This window comes from Uncinocarpus reesii, genomic scaffold (genome assembly GCF_000003515.1).
Source record: "Uncinocarpus reesii 1704 scaffold_4 genomic scaffold, whole genome shotgun sequence".
Classification (NCBI taxonomy): domain Eukaryota; kingdom Fungi; phylum Ascomycota; class Eurotiomycetes; order Onygenales; family Onygenaceae; genus Uncinocarpus; species Uncinocarpus reesii.
In genome coordinates, this window is record NW_003052497.1 from 2649779 (window position 1) to 2668705 (window position 18927).

An 18927-nucleotide genomic window follows, 5' to 3' on the forward strand; every position below is an offset into this window, starting at 1 on the left:
TAGAATATAATACCTTACTGACATTGGACAAATAATATTGTTCACAGATGGAGAGAAGCTTGAAAGAATTATTTGAGCACAACAGCAATTTATTGAAATACAAACAATAATGGAAGATGTTTATTGATGAAACTGAAATGACACAATAAGAATTAATCTTTTGATGTATCTGTCTATCACATGATCTCAGAGCAAAGGGCATCAAGATCCAACTTCACATGATGAAGTTAATCATGTATTCAGGTACATGAAGGCTAATTCTCCCCAATCTTATGTAATTCTTGATCACTCCAACCTTTTCCTATAACTAATTTGTTTTGGTCTCATCTTCTTCAACTCACACTTGATTCACCCTCTCCATTCTTTTTAATGATCTCAGTGCAGTCATGCCATCTACATGATTATCTTTACAGCTGGTTGCAGCTTAAGCCTTGGACAATGCCCGCACAAGCTGTCTGAAAATCACATCTGCAGTGTACAGCAGGAGGCAGCAGAAATGGAGGGTGAGTGCACTCATTTGATGTGGTTCAATACTCAGGCAGGCTGGCTGACCTTCTAGTGTACAAATATAGAAATGTTGCAAAGCTGAAAGCATTTCCAGATGGTGAGATTGTCACCAGGCAGAAGACATGTCTTTCCCTCACACAGAAGATGCTCAGCTGCAGCATATAAAGCAATGTCAAGCTGCATACTGCCTGATCTGTTGATCATTCTTCTGAAGAATGAAAGACCAACACTCTGCAATCTCATGGTGCTGATTGTGGACAATGGCAAGATGAATGCATTTGGAAAAACAAGTCTCAAGATCAATCTCTAGATGTTGTAGATCTGAATCTTTATTATCCAGTCTCTCATGCTAACTATACATTGCATTCTAATCTATGCTCTGAAGAGCCTCCTCTGCAGCCTCTGCAATTCTCACAACAGCTTCAATATCTCCCATCCTCTCACAATCATATTCTCCTTCCTGCTGTCTCTTTCCTCTTCTTCCCCCCCTCAATACCTTCATAACTGGTCTTTTCAGCATATTCCACTGCCACTATGTCCAGGACAGTGGCCAGAACAGATGAGGCTTTTGCAGCTGCAATGACTGCTGTCTGACTTATTTTCAAGAAGGCTGCAAGGATCTGTTGCATCTCAGCATGAGCTGTTGCTGTCATTGTTGCTGCCTGTATGACAGTGAACATCTTTTGGGCCACTCATTTCTTCTGCTCTAATCTCTTTGTCTTTTTGACAGTTGAATTTTCAGCCTCCATGGGCTTCTTGATGTCAGTGTTGTTGGTGGTGGTGGTGGTGGTTGTAGCAGCCTTGCTGCACTTTCTCTTCTTTGCATCTACAGTCACAAACAGTTAGCTAACATGTCTTTTCAGTCTGCAGGCCTCACTTACCTGGACAAAACAAACAACAATATCCACTACTATTGTAGTAGCAATTGGTGCATGCACCTTTGAGGTGTCTGGGGACAAGAACACAGTCTGTAAACAGACTGAAGCCCTCATCACAGTGCTTGCAGCTCAGGTTTTGCATAACCCCATGAGACTGCACCAGCACATTCTCACAGTTCCCCATTTGCTCCAGGGAGACCTCTAAGTCCTCTTGAAGAACCAGATTGTTGACATACAGGAGGGCAAGAATGTCTGTAAAGGTCTTGTAGGGCTTCTCAGGCATCTTCTCAGCATCATAAACAAGATGGTTCATTAATTCAATCATTATTATGGGCTGTAAAATTGCTGATTGATAGCTGTAGGGTCTCAGTAAGTGGTTTGATTTTCTGCATATCTACCATTCTACAAATTCCCACCTTTTCATATAAGTTCTTACAGTCTATACCACATTGCTGAATGGGTATTTCTAGTTGTTGAGCTTTGTATGTTAAATAGAATCTGCCTTTTTACTACTGGCAGTTCCTGCATTGATTGTAAAATCTCAATAGAGAGTGCAGATTTCAATATATGGAGCATCTCACTTTACAGTGCAATTCACTATACCAATTCACCCTACTGAGCACCTCATGTTAAGGTGCAATTCAATATACAAATTCACTTTACAGAGATCTCACTTTACAGCACAATTCACTATACCAATTCACCCTACCAAGCACCTCATGTTAAGGTGCAACTCAATATACAAATTCACTTTACAGTGCAATTCACTGCACTAATTCACCCTACCAAGCACCTCATGTTAAGGTGCAATTTGATATATGAATTCACTTTATGGAGATTTCACTTTATGGAGATTTCACTTTACAGTGCAATTCACTACACTAATTCACCCTACCAAGCGCCCCATGTTAAGGTGCAATTCAGTATATGAATTCACTTTACAGAGCACCTCACTTTATGGTGTGATTCACTATATAAAATCAACCATACTGAGCAGATCACAAGGGGGGGTTTAGTGCTCACCTGGGGAGTCTGAAAAGCTATATAAATCCTCCTCTCCCCCCAGCTTTTCCCTTTCTCTTTCCTTCCATCTGCCAGCTTGATCTTGAGCTGGCACACTGCAGAGCCCAATACTCTCACTATGAATAGCATGAGCAGAACTCTAGATAGGCAGTGTTCCAACTCCCTTCAAACACTGAAAACAGTTACTCATCTTGCAGACTAGCAATGACACCCATAGCCATTCTCAGACTTATTTTCTAGTCAACACTGTCAGTCCTTCTTAGATTCTACAGATCATTCAAGTTATGCTCAATGACTTCAGAGTATGCTTCCACAAGATCTCACATCTTCTGGTCAGACAACAGCCACCACTGCTTCAGCACCAAGCCATAATGCTGTGCATAACACCTTGTTTCTTCTTTACAAAGTGGAAAAGAAGAAACAGCATCAGCTGTGCTAGACACTAGCAATCCCATGACATATTCACAAGATCATAATATTGAGCAAGTAAACAACTTTCATAAGTCTGATTCAAAGTGAAAACAATCTTTGTATGAAATCCTCCTGCTTCTTCTTTTAAAGACTTGCTCTAATTATCTTTGACTAGGTCTTTGGATCCAATATCAATGGAACACAGGAATAAAAAAGAGGCGCAAGAAAAGCCAAAGAATACTCACAAAAAGAGAGGCTGATCTCAAAAAACACTTTCTACTGAAAACTGCAAGAGCTGAACCTTTGGGTGGTGCTTGCACCTTCCTGGCTCATACTACATCAAATACAGAAACTGCAACTGAATTGGTGTTAAACATTAAAAATCATGGACAAGAACAACCTTCCAGAATTTCTACAATCTTGAGCTTAAATCAAACTCACAGTTCTTAAACAATACATTGAGAAGATCTTAGAAAAAGATTGAATTCAACACTCAAGTCACCTGTCAGTGCTGCAATATCTCCCACAGCAATTCACTCAGACAACAGGACTCAAATAGCTCCTCCATCTATACTTCCCCAGCTTGCAGGTTATTCAGCACTGCTACACCAGAATGCACCTGCCACATCTCAGAATCCAAACCAACTGGACCTCTTCCAGAGTCCATCAACAGGTGGATCACACTCTACAACTCTCTTAACTCTCCCTCAGCCACCTCAAATGGTTAATCTACCACTGCCAAACTCTTCCACAACTCCACTCTCTCCTGCAGCTCTAGCCCCAGATGCTGGACCCCATTCTAGATTATTTTCTTCTCTTCCACCCATCACAAGACTCATTTCTTTTCCACCTAAAGGCTAAAACCCATTCAGTAATGGCCCTCAATTCAACTTGTCAAAAATGGTATTATATCAAGCTCCAGCCAGGCAAGCACAAGCACCACCAAATTGGCATATTACATTCTTGTCTTTTAATTCCAACCAATCCTTAGCCAACATAGAGTTGGTTGATGAAGGATATATGAGAATACATTAATCCCACAAATGATAACCATCCTACACTGGATCCTCCCAATGAGAAGATGAACACAAACATATCTATGGTCATTCTCCAAACTTATACACCTCAATGAAGGATATATCAGAATACATTAATATCACAAATCATAACCCTCCTACACTAGACTCTCCCAATGGGGAGATAAATGCAAACATATCTACAGTTGTTTCCCAAACTTATACACAAACTTATACACCCTGATAAAAGATATATTAGAATACATCAATACCACAAATTATAACTCCTCTACAATGAACCCTTCCAATAAGGGGATCAACACAAACATTGACAGAATACAGGCGCAAATGGTTTTAATGTGCATGAGAAGAGAAGAAAACACCTACTGCTGGTAATCTAGTGGTTGCACTGGTTCAGGCCATAGAAACATCTTAAATATGATTCTAGAGAGCTGACCTGTTGCGGGAATGTATGCAAAAGTCAAGGGTGTGAAGTGAAGCACAACTAAATTCAATTGCAGAGTTTGAACCTTTCAGCCACTGTGGAAGTCACATTGAATGCTCTTAGATTTGCAAAATCTCTATGCAAAGAAAGTTGCCTCAATCAATGGACCTCCAGTCCATATTGCATTTAATGACAATTCCCACATTGTGGACTTTAATTTTGAATTTATAAGCAATTACAAGATGCAGGAAGGTGTTTATCCCACTGATTCCAACTTCCACACAGGCTGTGACTGTGTTGATGCAAAGTGCAACTTAAGCAGGTGCCCATGCCTTTCACAGGAGGAAGACTTCTGGAAATGAATCATATCTTACAGAGTTGGCAATGCTGGTGTCATTATTTTGTGTGACAATTTCATGCAACAAAAGTCAACAATCTATGAATGCTCTCCATTGTGTAATTGTGGCTGGAATTGTATGAACAAGATTGTTGAGCAAGGAAGAACTGTTCACCTTGAAATATTTCAAATCTGAAATTGAGGATTTCATATGCACAATCATGGAGATGGGTATACCAACATTAATGCCAACATTACATGGCCAACTATAGAACTAAGATTGGTGGATTTCATTCAGGCTGGTCAATACATTGACTGCCATCTTGGTGAAGCAGTGACAAAAGTCAAGGCTGACAGCTGTGAAGCTGCCACTTCAAATAATGGAGTGAGCTACTTATTTTCACTAGACTTTCTTGTGGATTGAGATGATGATGATATCTATGTTGTTGATGGGAGAAAATTTGGTTCCATTACAAGATTTATGAATCATTCTTGCAAGCCAAACTGTCAAATGTTTCCAGTTTTGATCAATGCCCAACCTGTGGCAACAACAAGATTGTTGAGCAAGGAAGAGCCATTCACCTTGAAATATTTCAAACCTGAAATTGAGGATTTTGTACACACAATTGCAGAAATGGATATATCAACATTAATGCCAACATTACATGGCCAACTATAGGACTAAGGTCGGCAGATTTCATCCAGGCTGGTCAATACATTGACTGCCACCTTGGTGAAGCAGTGACAAAAGTTGAGGCTGACAGCTGTGAAGCTGCCACCTCAAATAATAGAGTGAGCTACTTATTTTCACTAGACTTTCTTGTGGATTGGGATGGCAATGGTATCTATGTTGTTGATGGAAGAAAATTTGATTCTGTTACAAGGTTTATGAATCATTCTTGCAAGCCAAACTGCCAAATGTTTCCAGTTTCTCACAACCATGCTGATCAACACCCAACCTGTGGTAACAGAGCACAACAGTCCACACTTTTTACTTTGATGGGTGGAAGGTGATTTTCCACTTCTGCAAGATAAATGCTCCAATATGATACTGTTGTCTCTTGAATGGGGAAAGATGCCATGGACTGGCAAATGCTCTGTTTGGGGGTTGACAGCATAGCAGATTGGTTCCTAGAGAGCTGATTGTCTGAGATTCAATTGGATTGCACCTTTTTTTGTTCTGTTTGGAATTTCACTCAACCAGATTGCCATCTCCCCTTCAAGGAAGCATGCTACTGTACTATCTTATCTTTCATTCATGTTTCTACTTACTAGATAGATTATACAATTCACTATTTCTTCTATTTGGTTGTTCCTACTATTCCAACCTTCCAGTATGGAGGTGTTGGTTGTTCATACATTATTGCCATATGACTGGCACAATGAGATTCCACCACTGTACAAGATTGAGAGCACCCTATCTTCATCTTCCCAATTCCCTATGGTATTGTTTTCCTGTTGGGTTTGTTGTTGACGGGCATATATGATTGATCACCATTCTATCACGCCACTGCCACCCTTACTGAGGCACATATATTATGGGAGGGTGCCTTCCCAAGATTTGCCTGCTTCATTTTGGTGACCAAGCTGAGACATATTCTGGTGGTGCGGTGGGCGTGGTATTTGTGATGGATTGCTATGGCAAAGCAAGAGATTCTACAGCAAATCCTGCAGGATGAGTTTTGATTGCTTTTTCTCTTGCTATTCCATTTGATTGGCTGAAAGGATTTGGCTAAAGAATTTTGAGGTCTTATTTGGTGTGCCCCTTTTCTCATTATCAATGGTGGAGATGATGAGATTGCCCTCAGTCAATCTTGACAATATATGGCAGGGTGGGGATGTGACACTTTATCTGACAGATGAATGGTTTGCTCCATGTACAACAAGAATCAAACTCAGTGGCTTTGGTTTCAAGAATTCAAGCCATTGAATTCAACAGTGAGATTTGAATTTGATATTTTTCCAGAAAGCAAAAAAAATGGTTATGACAGTGACAACAAGAGGAGTTTAAATGAGTAGGCGGGCATTCAACCAGGAGAATGTTTGCAGGACAGGAGGATTTTCCTGAAAGCTGCTGTGGGGATGTGGAGGTGAAGATGAAGGCAGCACAGATGATGTTTGATTCAGTTGACAGTGATTATAATGATTATGAGAAAGAGGAGGAATTTGATGAATTTGATTGTGACAGAGATTCAGTGGTAGAATCTGTTTCCCATGCCTGGAAGGAGGACTATGGTGAAGATGTTGAAGGCTTCAAAGACTTGAAATTGAATGAATTTGCAGAATTTTTGAAAGAATCATTGGAAAAATTGTTGGAAGAACCTGACTATGCACTAACCCAAAGGGGATAAACCATCAAGATGGTCAGCTGAACCCACCCTGACCAATTGAAACATGAGAAAGTTGATGGTGTTGAGTTTATCTGAAGGTTTTTTCCATTCTTGACAGCAGGAACTCACAGCAAAAGCCATCTCAGCCATGTATCAAAGAATGTTTATGGTGCCATTTCCAAGCAATCAGATTCTTTTCAAGTCTCAAGAAGGTCCCATAGGACTGACCTGTTCAATAATGATTGGAATACAGATTCTCAAAAGACTGATCCTTGCTCAGAGGGTTTCATGAAGGCCATTTTCAAAGGCATCAAGTATAAATGTGTTGCTGACAGAGTTAAACTGCTGACTCCAGATGAATCTGATGGTTCAAAGCCCAAAGAGCTTGCAAATTGGGTTGAGGTTTGTTTGGAGAGGCATCACCCTGAATCTTTGTGAATTGAATACAGGACTGAGTTCAACTGATGGCTGAAGCTCTGGATTTTGTTGATTTCTTTTGGATCATGACTGACAAATGAAAGAATTGAGAAGATGGATGTTGGCAAACAGCTTTGGCTGAAGGGGAGAGAATTGCTTCTTGCTATGCTATATAAACACAAAGATGTGTTGGCATGGTCTTTCAAGAATATGAGTTGTGTTCAACCAGAGATTTTTCCTTCTAAAGAAATTTGAATGGTTCTGCATAATGCATGGAAGACTAAGATGTGTCAAATCCCTCATGCCCTTCAAAAGCAGTTTATTGACATTATTAATGATTCTGTCAAAGCAGGAACCTTAGAGCCTAGCCATGGCCCCCATTCAAATCCTTATTTCCTCATTGAGAAAAAGAAGAAGGGGATGTGTTGTTTTGTTGATGCAGCTCAGCACTGCAATGTGATTGTGATTCATGATGTGTTTATTCCTCTGAATTGTGATGAATTTGCTGAAGAATTTGCAGGAATGGCAATTGCCTCACTTGTTGATCTTTTCTCCAGATATGACAATTCTTTGTTGGCTGAAGAAAGCAGGAATATGACAGCATTCAACACCCCAATCAGTTCCTACCAGCAAACTGCTTTGGTTCAAGGGGCTATGAATTCACCCGCTCAAGCTCAGTGTGGGATTGCAGCCATATTGAACAGTGGCATCATTCCTTCCTGAGGTTGTGCTTACACCAATGATATAGAAGTTAAAGGTCTGAGATCAACATATGGTGGTGAGGGGATAATTCCCAGAGTTCAAAGATTTGTGTTGGGGCACATCATCAATCTTGACCATGTGCTGTATTGAGTTGAGGTTGCTGATGCCAGGGTCACTGGAGGCAAGTCACAACAGTGTATAAAAGACACAGGTGTGGTAGGTTGGGTGTGTTCATACAATGAAAGCAGTTCAGATGCAGAGAAGATTGAGAAAACTGTAAGTTGGCCAACTTCTACAGGGACTGCTGAACTTCATGAATTTCTAGAATTGGCTGAATATTTTCAGATTCTTATTGAGAGATACAGATGGATTGCAGAGCTGTTGTATGGTCTTCTTCAAAGAAATGTGACTTGGGATTGAATCCTACAAACACAAAGAGATGTTCAATACTTTAAAGGCCAAGCTTGCATCCCATCTCTCAGTTCTGCCAATTAATCACAAGAAATCACCTTTGATTATTATTATAGCCATTGACACTAGTCTTATAGACTACAGCAGGTGCCTCATGCAAATCCAATGTGGAGCTCAACACCCTGCTCAATATGAATCTGGTGTTTGGGGCGATCCTGAGAAGAAATATGATGCTGGTAAATGTGAGTGCAGAGTTGTTTTAAAAACCCTTAAGAAGTTTTGATGTTGGGTCTATGGAATACATTTCACACTTGAAGTGGATGCAAAGACCTTGGTTGCTCAATTGAATTGTACCACTACAGATGTTCCTGGAGCCATGGTGAACCAATGAATTGCCTGAATTTGGTTATTCACCATCAAGCACATTCCCAGAAAGAAGACATGTCTATTGCTGATGAATTGTCATGATGAGATCTAGCTGGTGATGAACTTCCTGAATGGGAGGGCCCTGACAAGGAGGATTTATTCTCTAAGTGCCACACAGCAATGGTTCATGATGTTGCTGAAACACCAAGAATTCTGGATTCAACATATTTGGAAGAATTGGAGCAAATAGCATTCTACCTAACAACCTTGACAAAACCTAAGGACATGGCCTTCAAGGATTGTTACCATTTCCAGCAGAAAGCAACCAAGTTTGTTGTTGAAGATGATCTGCTATTTTGATGTGCTGGATTCAGTGTTCCCCTTCAACACATTGTTGATGGTAAGGAAATTTGAGAGAAGATAATGCATGACATGCATCATGAACTGGGCCATAAAGGACATGAAGGAACATATTCTGCTGTTGCAGCTCAGTGCTGATGACCTGGTATTTATAGAGACATGTCAGCATATGTCAAATCTTGCAATGGTTGTCAACTTTGAGCATCTCAATGAATTAATGAGAAATTGCACCCCACTTGGACCCCTACTGTTTGGAAACACATTGGTGTCAATATCAAGCATATGCTCTCTTGCCATGGACAAAATTATTTGGTTGTTGCTCAGAATGATCTGTTGAATTGAATTGAAGCTTGTGCATTGAAGAAAGTGACTGTGGAAGCTGTGACTCAATTTTTATATGAGGATGTCACCTGCTGATGGGGAATGCCTAAGAAATTTGTTATGGACAGTGAAACCTGGAGAATAAGAAAGTCATAGAAATACTGGCTAAGAAATATCATATTGATCAGATTATTATTTCAGCATATAATACTAAGACAAATGGTCAAATTGAAGCAGGCCATAAAACCATTGGAGATGAGCTTGCTAAGGCCACCCATGGAACTGAAAAGAATTAACTCAAACACCTACCTGCAATTCTTATGGCTGATTGAATGACTGTTAAAAGTACTACCAGAATGACACTCTATCAGATGATGATGAGTCAGAAAGCCATTTTGTCCATTGAACTCAAAGTTCCTACCTGACAGACCCTTCCCTGGAGAACTGTTCAAATGACTGAGAACTTGCTCACATTGCATGCAAGGCAAATTGAACAACATGATGGGGATATTGAGGAGGCAGTTCTGCACAGGAAATGAATGCAGTTGGTCAATGAAGAATGTTTTGATGACAATAAACAGATTCAGTCAAAACCTTTGAAAGTTGGTGATATTGTGCTTGTGCATAATACAAAGAATGAATGAGATATGTCAAGAAGCAAGACTCTTCAATTTTGATGACTTGGTCTGTATTGTGTTAAGATTGCACATCATGATAAAGAGCTCTATCAGCTTGAAGAATTGAACAGCACTGAATTCAAAGATTCTTTTGCAGAGAATTGATTTAAGAAGTGCTATACAAGAGAAGAGGTGTTAGCCATCAAAGCTTGTGTTAATGAGAGTGAGGAAAAGAATAGTAGAGTGAGAACAAAAAGCATGAGCAATGTAGCTGTGAACTTACAGAATGAGTCATCTTCCCATGTCAGAGAGGATAGCTCTGAGGAGAATGATGGTGATGTTATCATGTCTTCAAATAATTCACCCATCTCTTCCCCTTCTTCCTCTTCTGATACAAATGCTGAAGATGAGCAGAATGATGGTGACTCTTTGTCAAGTTTGTCAAGCAGTGGAATTCCTGAAGGACAAAGATTTGCTGTGATAATTTGTAAGAATTCTTGTTTGTGAGGTCTTTGTTTGCAGCACATTCCCTTTACAATGACCCCCATTATGTATGGTGATTGGTGTGACAGATGAAGTATTCAAGTGAAGTTGATGGCATTTGCCTGCCTCATTTCTTTTGTTAAAAGAATTTCCTATATTATAAAAGCATATTGATGCCTTTTGCCATTCTTTTTTTTCCTTCCTGTTCCAACTCATGATTCTTCTACATTTGAGATTTGAGAAAACACCACCTTTACACCTCTCTGTATACCCTCTCTGTATACCTTTTCCTTATTATTTTCAAAACACCCATGCTGTATCAAAATGGACCCAAGCAGTTGTGCTAGCCCCCCCCCTCAGTTGACCATCACACCTCAAGCAAGCCATATGGCAACTCCTGGAAATGCCACTGTTACCATTGGGAGTATGTGTTTTCCAAATATTCAAGAAGCTATTCAATATATTGAGTTTTGCCTGTTGCAAGAACATTATTTCCTACAAAGCCAACTTATGGAAGAGCCTATGTCCACCCACAATCTACTGGAAGATATAGTCATCAACTTCTATGGCTACATCAACTGATTGCAAGCTTGAACACATGTAGACCAACATTAATTTGAAAGTGACTTCAATGTGTCTTGGAAAGTTGCTCAACAAGTGCAGAAAAAGCAAAGAGACATTGCAAGTATCAAGAACAGGCTTGTGAACAAATGGGGAAATGATTGAATTGATGCTCTTTGGAAGCATGTTGACACATTGTGGATGGCTCAATGAACTAGACAGACACTAAATTGTTACAATGACTGGAACACATTTGTTCACCAGATCAATGTCAGCATGTATCAACACATTACCACTGAAGGGGCTGGACATCAAAGAACACATGCAGTTCTACCAGAAGATGTTAATTTTGCACATGACAATGTCAATAATGATTTCTACAACATATCTAGTCAACAAGATATTAGAAGAAACAGACTGGAAGCAGGACTGCAAGGGATCCTACAGCAACTTATTCTATTCCATTCAAGTATGTCAATGAGATCTATTAACCAAACATTGAATAGTCCTCATTCACCACAAGCATCACATAGCCAGATAGGCAGTCCTGTTGAAAGCCCACAAATGACAAGTCCATGATCCATTATCATGAGTGGAACTGGTGGAACACACAGTCAGAATGTTAGTATCCCCTCACAGCATAGCAATATGCCCATATGTCAATGAACAATGTCTGGAAGTTCCTCCAGTAGGCCAGCTGCAAGCATCACTAGACAGTCTCAAAGAATTGCTGCCATTGCACACCAGCAAGAAGATGACAATGAAGACATTGAGTCAGTTCTACCTCCTGAGTCTGATGAAGACATTCCAGCAGAAGCTGAGAAAACACAACTGGCCAAACAGAGTTGATGCAAATGCAATGGATTTGAAAAATCTCTTCTCACAAAAATAAGAGATACAAAACATTGGAATGCTGTTGAGGTTATGCACATTTTGAAAGCAGTTGGAGATGCATTCAGCAGTGGCTGCCCATCCTTATGTTATGACCATTTGAAACTTCTGGCCTCAAAATTAGGATTGCAGACAAGATTACTCAATTTAACAGGCCTTATTCAAAGATTATGCCATCTATATGAGCATCAGAATGACTTAGGCGCTGTCAAAACAGTGGAAGCCACATACAATTGATTCTGACTGACAAACCAACCTCCCCATCCTGAAGATATGTTGAGGATATACAAGTACAAGCATTCAGAGAAGATTCTGCAAGTTGCTAGAATGACTGGCTTTGACTACAGAAAATATGCATGAATTACTGGCATTTTTGGTGAGAATATTGCATCAGCATGACACAATGATGGTTCAGTCACCCTTTCTGATCTTATGGCATGGTGGAAGGAAGCAAGCCCTGACAGCTCAAGCATCATGCAAATAGTGTCTGAGGAATTCAACATGTATCTCCACCATCAAAGGCTTATGGGAGGACAAGATAACTATGGATGGTTGAGGGTAATGTATCATAGCATTGATCAGCAGCTAATGCAACAAAACCCTGTCTACTATCTCTGATATGTTCTTTTGTGACTGGATCATGCTTGGCGCATGATTTCTTACCCATACTATGTGAAATATGCCAAACTGGGGGATAAAACCTTCTTTAGACATATTGATGTCAACATTCTGGATGTGATTAAAAATGGAAGAGGGGTGAATATGATCCAAGAATCTCTGATGTTAATGAATGAAGTTCAAGGTGATTGTATGCAAATACCACCCAGCATGCACCATCATCTTGAAGAATGGTGGAAACTAGTTGAACAATGTGGATTGGGTACCAATGGGTACATACACTGAATCAAACCCACCATGTTCACTGAGGCTGATGCCAAACAGTTCAAAACAAGATGAATGGATGTCATATGCAATGCCAGTGATGTTTGCATTACCTCTCTCCTCCTGCCACATGATGCCCACAGCCCATGTAAACAACAACAACATACCATGTTGCCTTGGTATGTAGCAATTCAAGACAACCATGATAGTTTGAAAGTGCTAGAAAGCAGCACATGATCACAACTTGCAAATGCTCATTGAGATCTATCACCTGGACCAACATCTCCTTCAGGGCATTCTAATCAATACTCAATAATTCCATATTTGTTCCCTGCCACTATCCATTTAGATGGAATGGGACATATTTTGAATGCCTTAGTTGGATGAGAAAGGTGGACAAACCTGCAGGTAATGATGGATTTAGACATTCTTTTCAGCCCCAATGAGACTGCCACCAGGCAATATATCCACAGTTGGAGACAGCATGCCCAAGCTTGGATCTCTGATCTGATTCAGAGAACCTTCCAACTGGAAAGAGAGTGCTATGGAGCAGAATCATATTGTGTGGCTAGAACCACTGGAAGACCAGCACCAGAACTGCACAACCTTCTTTGCTTGTTGTCTGTACCAGAGGACAATAACACTGGAGACCATTATTAAATGGTGCCATTCATTCATTTCTATTCTCCTTTTCCTATGTTATTGCTATTCCATCACGCCACCACCACCCCTACTGAAGCATGTATATTATGAGAGAGTGCCTTCCCACAATTTGCTGGGACAGGATAAATGAATGACCCATGCCACACTAAGCCCCTTTAGGCAAAATATCATTGGTTAAATGGATGACTCATGTAAGAAGCTAAGCCTATTTAGAACAATTTCTTGAATAAATGAACAATCTAGCTTACTAAGCATCCATACAGCCACAGAACACCTCTGGCACCTCTGACCACAAAGCTCCTACAAGCTCCTACAAGCCAAATCATTCAAATCTGCAATAAAAATCTCAACCAGACTGTGGTTTGATTTTCTAGTTAGGACCAGCCTGCTTGCTTACAACTTAAAGATATGAAAGATGGCACCTCCTGGCAGCTCTTCTGTTTCTAAATCCTTTCTAGAATTCTGCCAGCCATGACCTCTTCCATGACTCCTTTCACAACCCCTTCCATGACCCCTTCCACAACCCTGGCCATTTAGACAATTAAAACCTCATTCAACAATGCTGACCTGCTTCTGGCAACATTCAAACATCAGCCAAAAAGTCTTGTTAACTGAAACAAGTTATTAGTTCAGCATAAGACACAAAGAAAACCACAAGAGCTCAGAATTGTTTTCATCAGAAATTCTTTAAGCTCTTCTGAAGCAGAGAGCTGTGTTAGCTTCAGCAGTTGAAAATGAAGGTGAGATGAAACAGACTCCCCTGCTTCCTCACTCCTAAACCACTGTGGTCTTTCTGATTTTTTCTTGATTCATAACACCCCCAAGCTCAAAGATATGAAAGACAGCACCCCCTGGCAGCTCTTTCATTTCTAAATCCTCTCTAGAATCCCACTGGCCACAACTCCTTCCATGGCCCCTTCCACAACCCCAGCCATTTAGACAATTAAAACCTCATTCAACAACACTGACCTGCTTCTGGCAACATTCAAACATCAGCCAAAAATGACTTTTTCTTGGTTCATAATACCCCCAAGAAAGTTGCGGGAATGTATGCAAAAGTCAAGGGTGTGAAGTGAAGTGCAACTAAATTCAATCACAGAGTTTGAATCTTTCAGCCACTGTGGAAGTCACATCAAACACCCTTAGATTTGCAAAATCTCTATGCAAAAAAAGTCACCTCAATTGATGGACCTCCAGTCCATATTATGTTTAATGGCAATTCCCACATTATGGACTTTAATTTTGAATAGGCTGGGTCAGTGGAACTGGGATCCTGAATCCAATTCCAGTTTTCCTGTCCCATTTCCCTCCTGTGGGACATACCAGCCAGGATGGGATGGGATGGAACATGGTACAGCCTATTCAGTTTGGTACTGAGATATACACATATGGGATTGGGATCCCAATCCCATCCCACATTCATATAAAAAAGTAATGAATTTTGGTAATGGTCTTAGCATATTTCAGCAATTTTAACACTGCTATACCCACATCACCCATCTTATATACTAGTGGCAGGATCCCGATCCCAACCCGGTCCCATCCCTACCATGGAATGCATGGGATTTGGTACACAATTCTTATTGTGGGATGGTGTCAGCCAGGATTACTATCAAATTAGTATGGGATCCCAGTTCCATTATCCCATCAGGATGGGATATGGGACCAATATGGCTGCCACCAGGATCAAACTCCAAGCCAAATTTGGGGCTGGGATCAACACACATGGGATTTGGGATCCTGTCCCAGTCCCAAGCACCACTCTAATTTTGAATTTATAAGCAATTACAAGATGCAGGAAGATGTTTATCCCATCAATTCCAATTTTCACACAGGCTGTGACTGTGTTGGTGCAAAGTGCAACTTAAGCAGGCGCCCATGCCTTTCACAGGAGGGAGACCCCTGGGAATGAATCATATCTTACAGAGTTGGTGACACTGGTGTCATTATTTTGCATGACAATTTCATGCAATGAAAGTCAACAATCTATGAATGCTCTTTGTTGTATAATTGTGACTGGAATTGTATGAACAGTTATGTTGAGCAAGGAAGAACTATTCACCTTGAAATATTTCAAACCTGAAATTGAGGATTTGGTAAGCACAGTTGCGGAAATGGGTACACCAACATTAATGCTAATATTACATGGCCAACTGTAGGACTAATTGTAAGAACACCACTGGCAAGAGGCAGCTGCCTAGCTGCCACCCAGCAGATAATATCTATGACAGCATTGCAGTAAGATGTTGCCACTCTGAAGATATAAGCAGGGGACCACCTTGCCCACTTGAAAGGGGGCAAGCAATTTGTTTACTATTCATTGAATACTAGGATCTAATCTACAATATATATATATATATATATATATATATATATTATTATACACATTTGGTTATACACCAATATTGCTTAATTCAATGGCAACAACCTCTACCTGGCTTCTAGCTAGCCACTAGCTACCAGTACTCTTGTAGTTCCATTCCAATAACAAGAAGACATCTAGTCCCTGGCAGTGGCCAAGCTAGTCATTACAGTTTTGAATCACTTCCTTTAAGAAACTAAAGAGAGTGTGCTGTCTAATCATCTTCTCTGTGAGATCTCAGCAGGTTTGCCACAAACTTTTGGATCCACTATAAAAGAGAATGAACAGAATACCCCTCAGAGCTGATGAGAATCTGCAGTCAGATTCTCAGAGTTCTCTCCAGCTATCTCACAGTCAAGTCACAGAGACATGAAAGATAGGAACCCTCCTGCAACAGGAACCATGTATACAATGGCCTCAGATCAGTTTAACACTCTTCTTCAACAAATATCAACACAACAGGAACAAGCAGCTGCTACCTTGCCACAAGTTGTCTATAAGCAAGAAGGTAAACAGTTCCCGGAGCCAGACTTGTATAAGGGATGGAATTGGAAGAAATACTGGGAATTTATTCAAGCATGTGAGAGTTATCTCAAGGCAAAAAGCAGGATCTATGCTGCTGAGAAGGAAAAGATCAAATATGTAGCAGCTAGGTTGTGGGACAATCTCCAAGCCTCATGGGATTTGGAAAGGGAGCATATTGATTGGAATGCATTCACCTTCAATGGTCTTAAAACAAAACCATTGGACTGGATTGAAGCTCCAGAGAATTGCAGGTGTACAGCAGCAAGAAGGATGACAGCTCTACACTTTTGAGCAGGACAATCCATCCCTGATTTTGAATGAGAATTTATGGAACATTGGCATGATTTTGAGACAACCCCCATAGAATGTCAACATCAGCAATTGTGAGTCTCTCAAGCTTTAATTAAATTGCCTATCTGAATCCAATATAAAATCCAAGAACAAGAAGTGCCAGATACTCTTCAGAAATTGTTCTCTATGACTGCTTGTTATGAGAAAGCTGCTGGGTATTGGGAAACTAGCTGCATCAACTCTTGAGACTCTCACAACATGAGAAGAAGAGAATTTTGTGACAAGAATAAGAAAAGAAAGCCAACAGATGAACACTCCTGAGGGCATTCAGCTAAGAAGCAGCAATTTACCCACCCCTATACTTGTCCCAAGCAGAAAGAACAACAAAAGCAAGAAGAACATTGTTTCAATTGTAACCAGCAAGATCATATGGTGAATGCCTGTCCCAAATGGAAGACCAGTGATCAAACAGTTAAGAAGCAGTGATCTTTCCATGGGAAGACCAATCCTCCACCCAGTGTTAATTATATCCCTGAAGAAGTTTGAGAAATGGAAGAATTGCAGGAAGAACCTATGGAGCTGGAGAGTAAACCTATGTCAGCAGAGAGCTCACAGGAATATAGCAGCAAATGACTAGCTGGATGCTGTTCAGAATGTAAACTGATTGTTGCTACCATAAAATCAGAAAAATATCTCTTATTAAACTGTGTTCTCATTAATTCAGGCAATTTTGTTGAGTGCATTGCATATAGGAAGCTGCTACAAAGCAGCTGGGAACCCCCAAAATCACTGCAAAAAATTGAAATTAGCTGACAGATCAAATGCTGTTTGTTATGGAGAAATTGCTCTTACCTGCAAGCTTAAAGATTTGGAAGGAATGGAGAAGATGATTAATCAAATGTTCAAAGTTATGAATTTTTCAACATATGATATGTTACTAGACCTACCTTGGTTAGTGGAGACAAACCTCATTATTGATTGGTTTGCTGACTCTTGGCAATATCACAGCAAGAAACCAGCCAAACTCCAAATTGAAAACCCACATCATTTTTCAAAGACCTCTTGACATGAAGTTGTTTACATGCTTTTAGCCAAACAAAAATCTGAAAACACCATGCTCAGCCTTCCTGAACATTATCAACAATACACAGAAGTCTTCTCAATGGAAGCAGCTAGCAAGCTGCCAGATAGCTGTGTGGAACATTCAATTAACCTACAAGAAGATCAAATGCCATCTTGGAAAAAGATTTATGTCATGTCAACAAAAGAATTGAACACCTTACAGAAATATATCAAAGATAAACAACAACAAGAATGGATTTGACCTTCCACTAGTCCTGCAGGAGCATCTATACTCTACATCAAGAAAGCCAATGGATCACTGCATCTTTGCATTGATTACAGGAGATTAAATGCAGCAACTATTAAAAATCATTACCTCCTACTCCAAATTGACAAATTACTTGATAGACTGAGTGGCACACAATGGCTAACCAAGCTGGATCTCCATGATGCATACCAACATATATGGATACATCACAGCAATGAATGGAAGACAGCTTTTCATACTCAATATGGCCATTTTGAATATACAGTCTTGTCATTTGGTCTCTGCAATGCACCAGCAACCTTTCAGGCATATATCAACAATGTTATGGGTAATCTCTTAGATGACCATGTTATTGTATACATCAACAACATACTTATTTTCTCTCAAACTGAAGAAGAGCATATTCAACACATTACCAAAGTCCTACAGCAGCTACATAGCCACAAGCTATACACTAAGTTATTGAAATGCAAATTCCATAAGAAAGAGATGAAGTTCCTTGAATATATTGTTGGACATGATGAAATTCATCTGGATGGTAGCCACTTGGAAATGGCATTCAACTGGCCAGAACCTGGCTCTATACATGATATTCAGATGTTTCTAGAATTTACTGATTTCTTTAGGTGTTTTATATTTAATTATACTGGCAGCTTTGATTTGTAGTGAGTGTATCAACTATAAATTCTTCAGGCTCTTCAGCCCAGGGACCAACAGGGCTTTTTGCAGTTGGCAGCATTTCTTTGAACACATGCATACATTTCCATCAGCAAAATGCAGCAAGTCCAAGGGGTGATG

At 40.1% G+C, this 18927-nt stretch overlaps 6 protein-coding genes across 6 annotated transcripts; 4 read left to right on the forward strand and 2 right to left on the reverse strand.

Annotated features, from left to right (window-relative positions):
• Window positions 1-1199: 1199 nt before the first annotated feature.
• UREG_07009 (uncharacterized protein) lies at window positions 1200-1710 on the reverse strand (the record flags this gene model as incomplete). The annotated part of the gene is made up of 2 exons (XM_002583996.1): window positions 1200-1333; window positions 1389-1710. 2 exons carry the CDS (start codon window positions 1708-1710, stop codon window positions 1200-1202), a joined length of 456 nt encoding a protein of 151 aa, XP_002584042.1.
• A 5939-nt stretch (window positions 1711-7649) lies between these two features.
• On the forward strand, window positions 7650-8087 carry UREG_07010 (uncharacterized protein; the record flags this gene model as incomplete). The annotated part of the gene is made up of 1 exon (XM_002583997.1): window positions 7650-8087. One exon carries the CDS (start codon window positions 7650-7652, stop codon window positions 8085-8087), a length of 438 nt encoding a protein of 145 aa, XP_002584043.1.
• Window positions 8088-8304: 217 nt separating this feature from the next.
• UREG_07011 (uncharacterized protein) lies at window positions 8305-9203 on the forward strand (the record flags this gene model as incomplete). The annotated part of the gene is made up of 3 exons (XM_002583998.1): window positions 8305-8342; window positions 8625-8719; window positions 8956-9203. The coding sequence occupies 3 exons, from the start codon at window positions 8305-8307 to the stop codon at window positions 9201-9203; spliced, it is 381 nt and encodes a 126-aa protein (XP_002584044.1).
• A 971-nt stretch (window positions 9204-10174) lies between these two features.
• On the reverse strand, window positions 10175-10689 carry UREG_07012 (uncharacterized protein; the record flags this gene model as incomplete). The annotated part of the gene is made up of 2 exons (XM_002583999.1): window positions 10175-10317; window positions 10425-10689. The coding sequence occupies 2 exons, from the start codon at window positions 10687-10689 to the stop codon at window positions 10175-10177; spliced, it is 408 nt and encodes a 135-aa protein (XP_002584045.1).
• A 1165-nt stretch (window positions 10690-11854) lies between these two features.
• Window positions 11855-12034, forward strand: UREG_07013 (uncharacterized protein; the record flags this gene model as incomplete). The annotated part of the gene is made up of 1 exon (XM_002584000.1): window positions 11855-12034. The coding sequence occupies one exon, from the start codon at window positions 11855-11857 to the stop codon at window positions 12032-12034; it is 180 nt and encodes a 59-aa protein (XP_002584046.1).
• Window positions 12035-16394: 4360 nt separating this feature from the next.
• UREG_07014 (uncharacterized protein) lies at window positions 16395-16799 on the forward strand (the record flags this gene model as incomplete). Its single annotated transcript, XM_002584001.1, has 1 exon — window positions 16395-16799. One exon carries the CDS (start codon window positions 16395-16397, stop codon window positions 16797-16799), a length of 405 nt encoding a protein of 134 aa, XP_002584047.1.
• Window positions 16800-18927: the final 2128 nt, after the last annotated feature.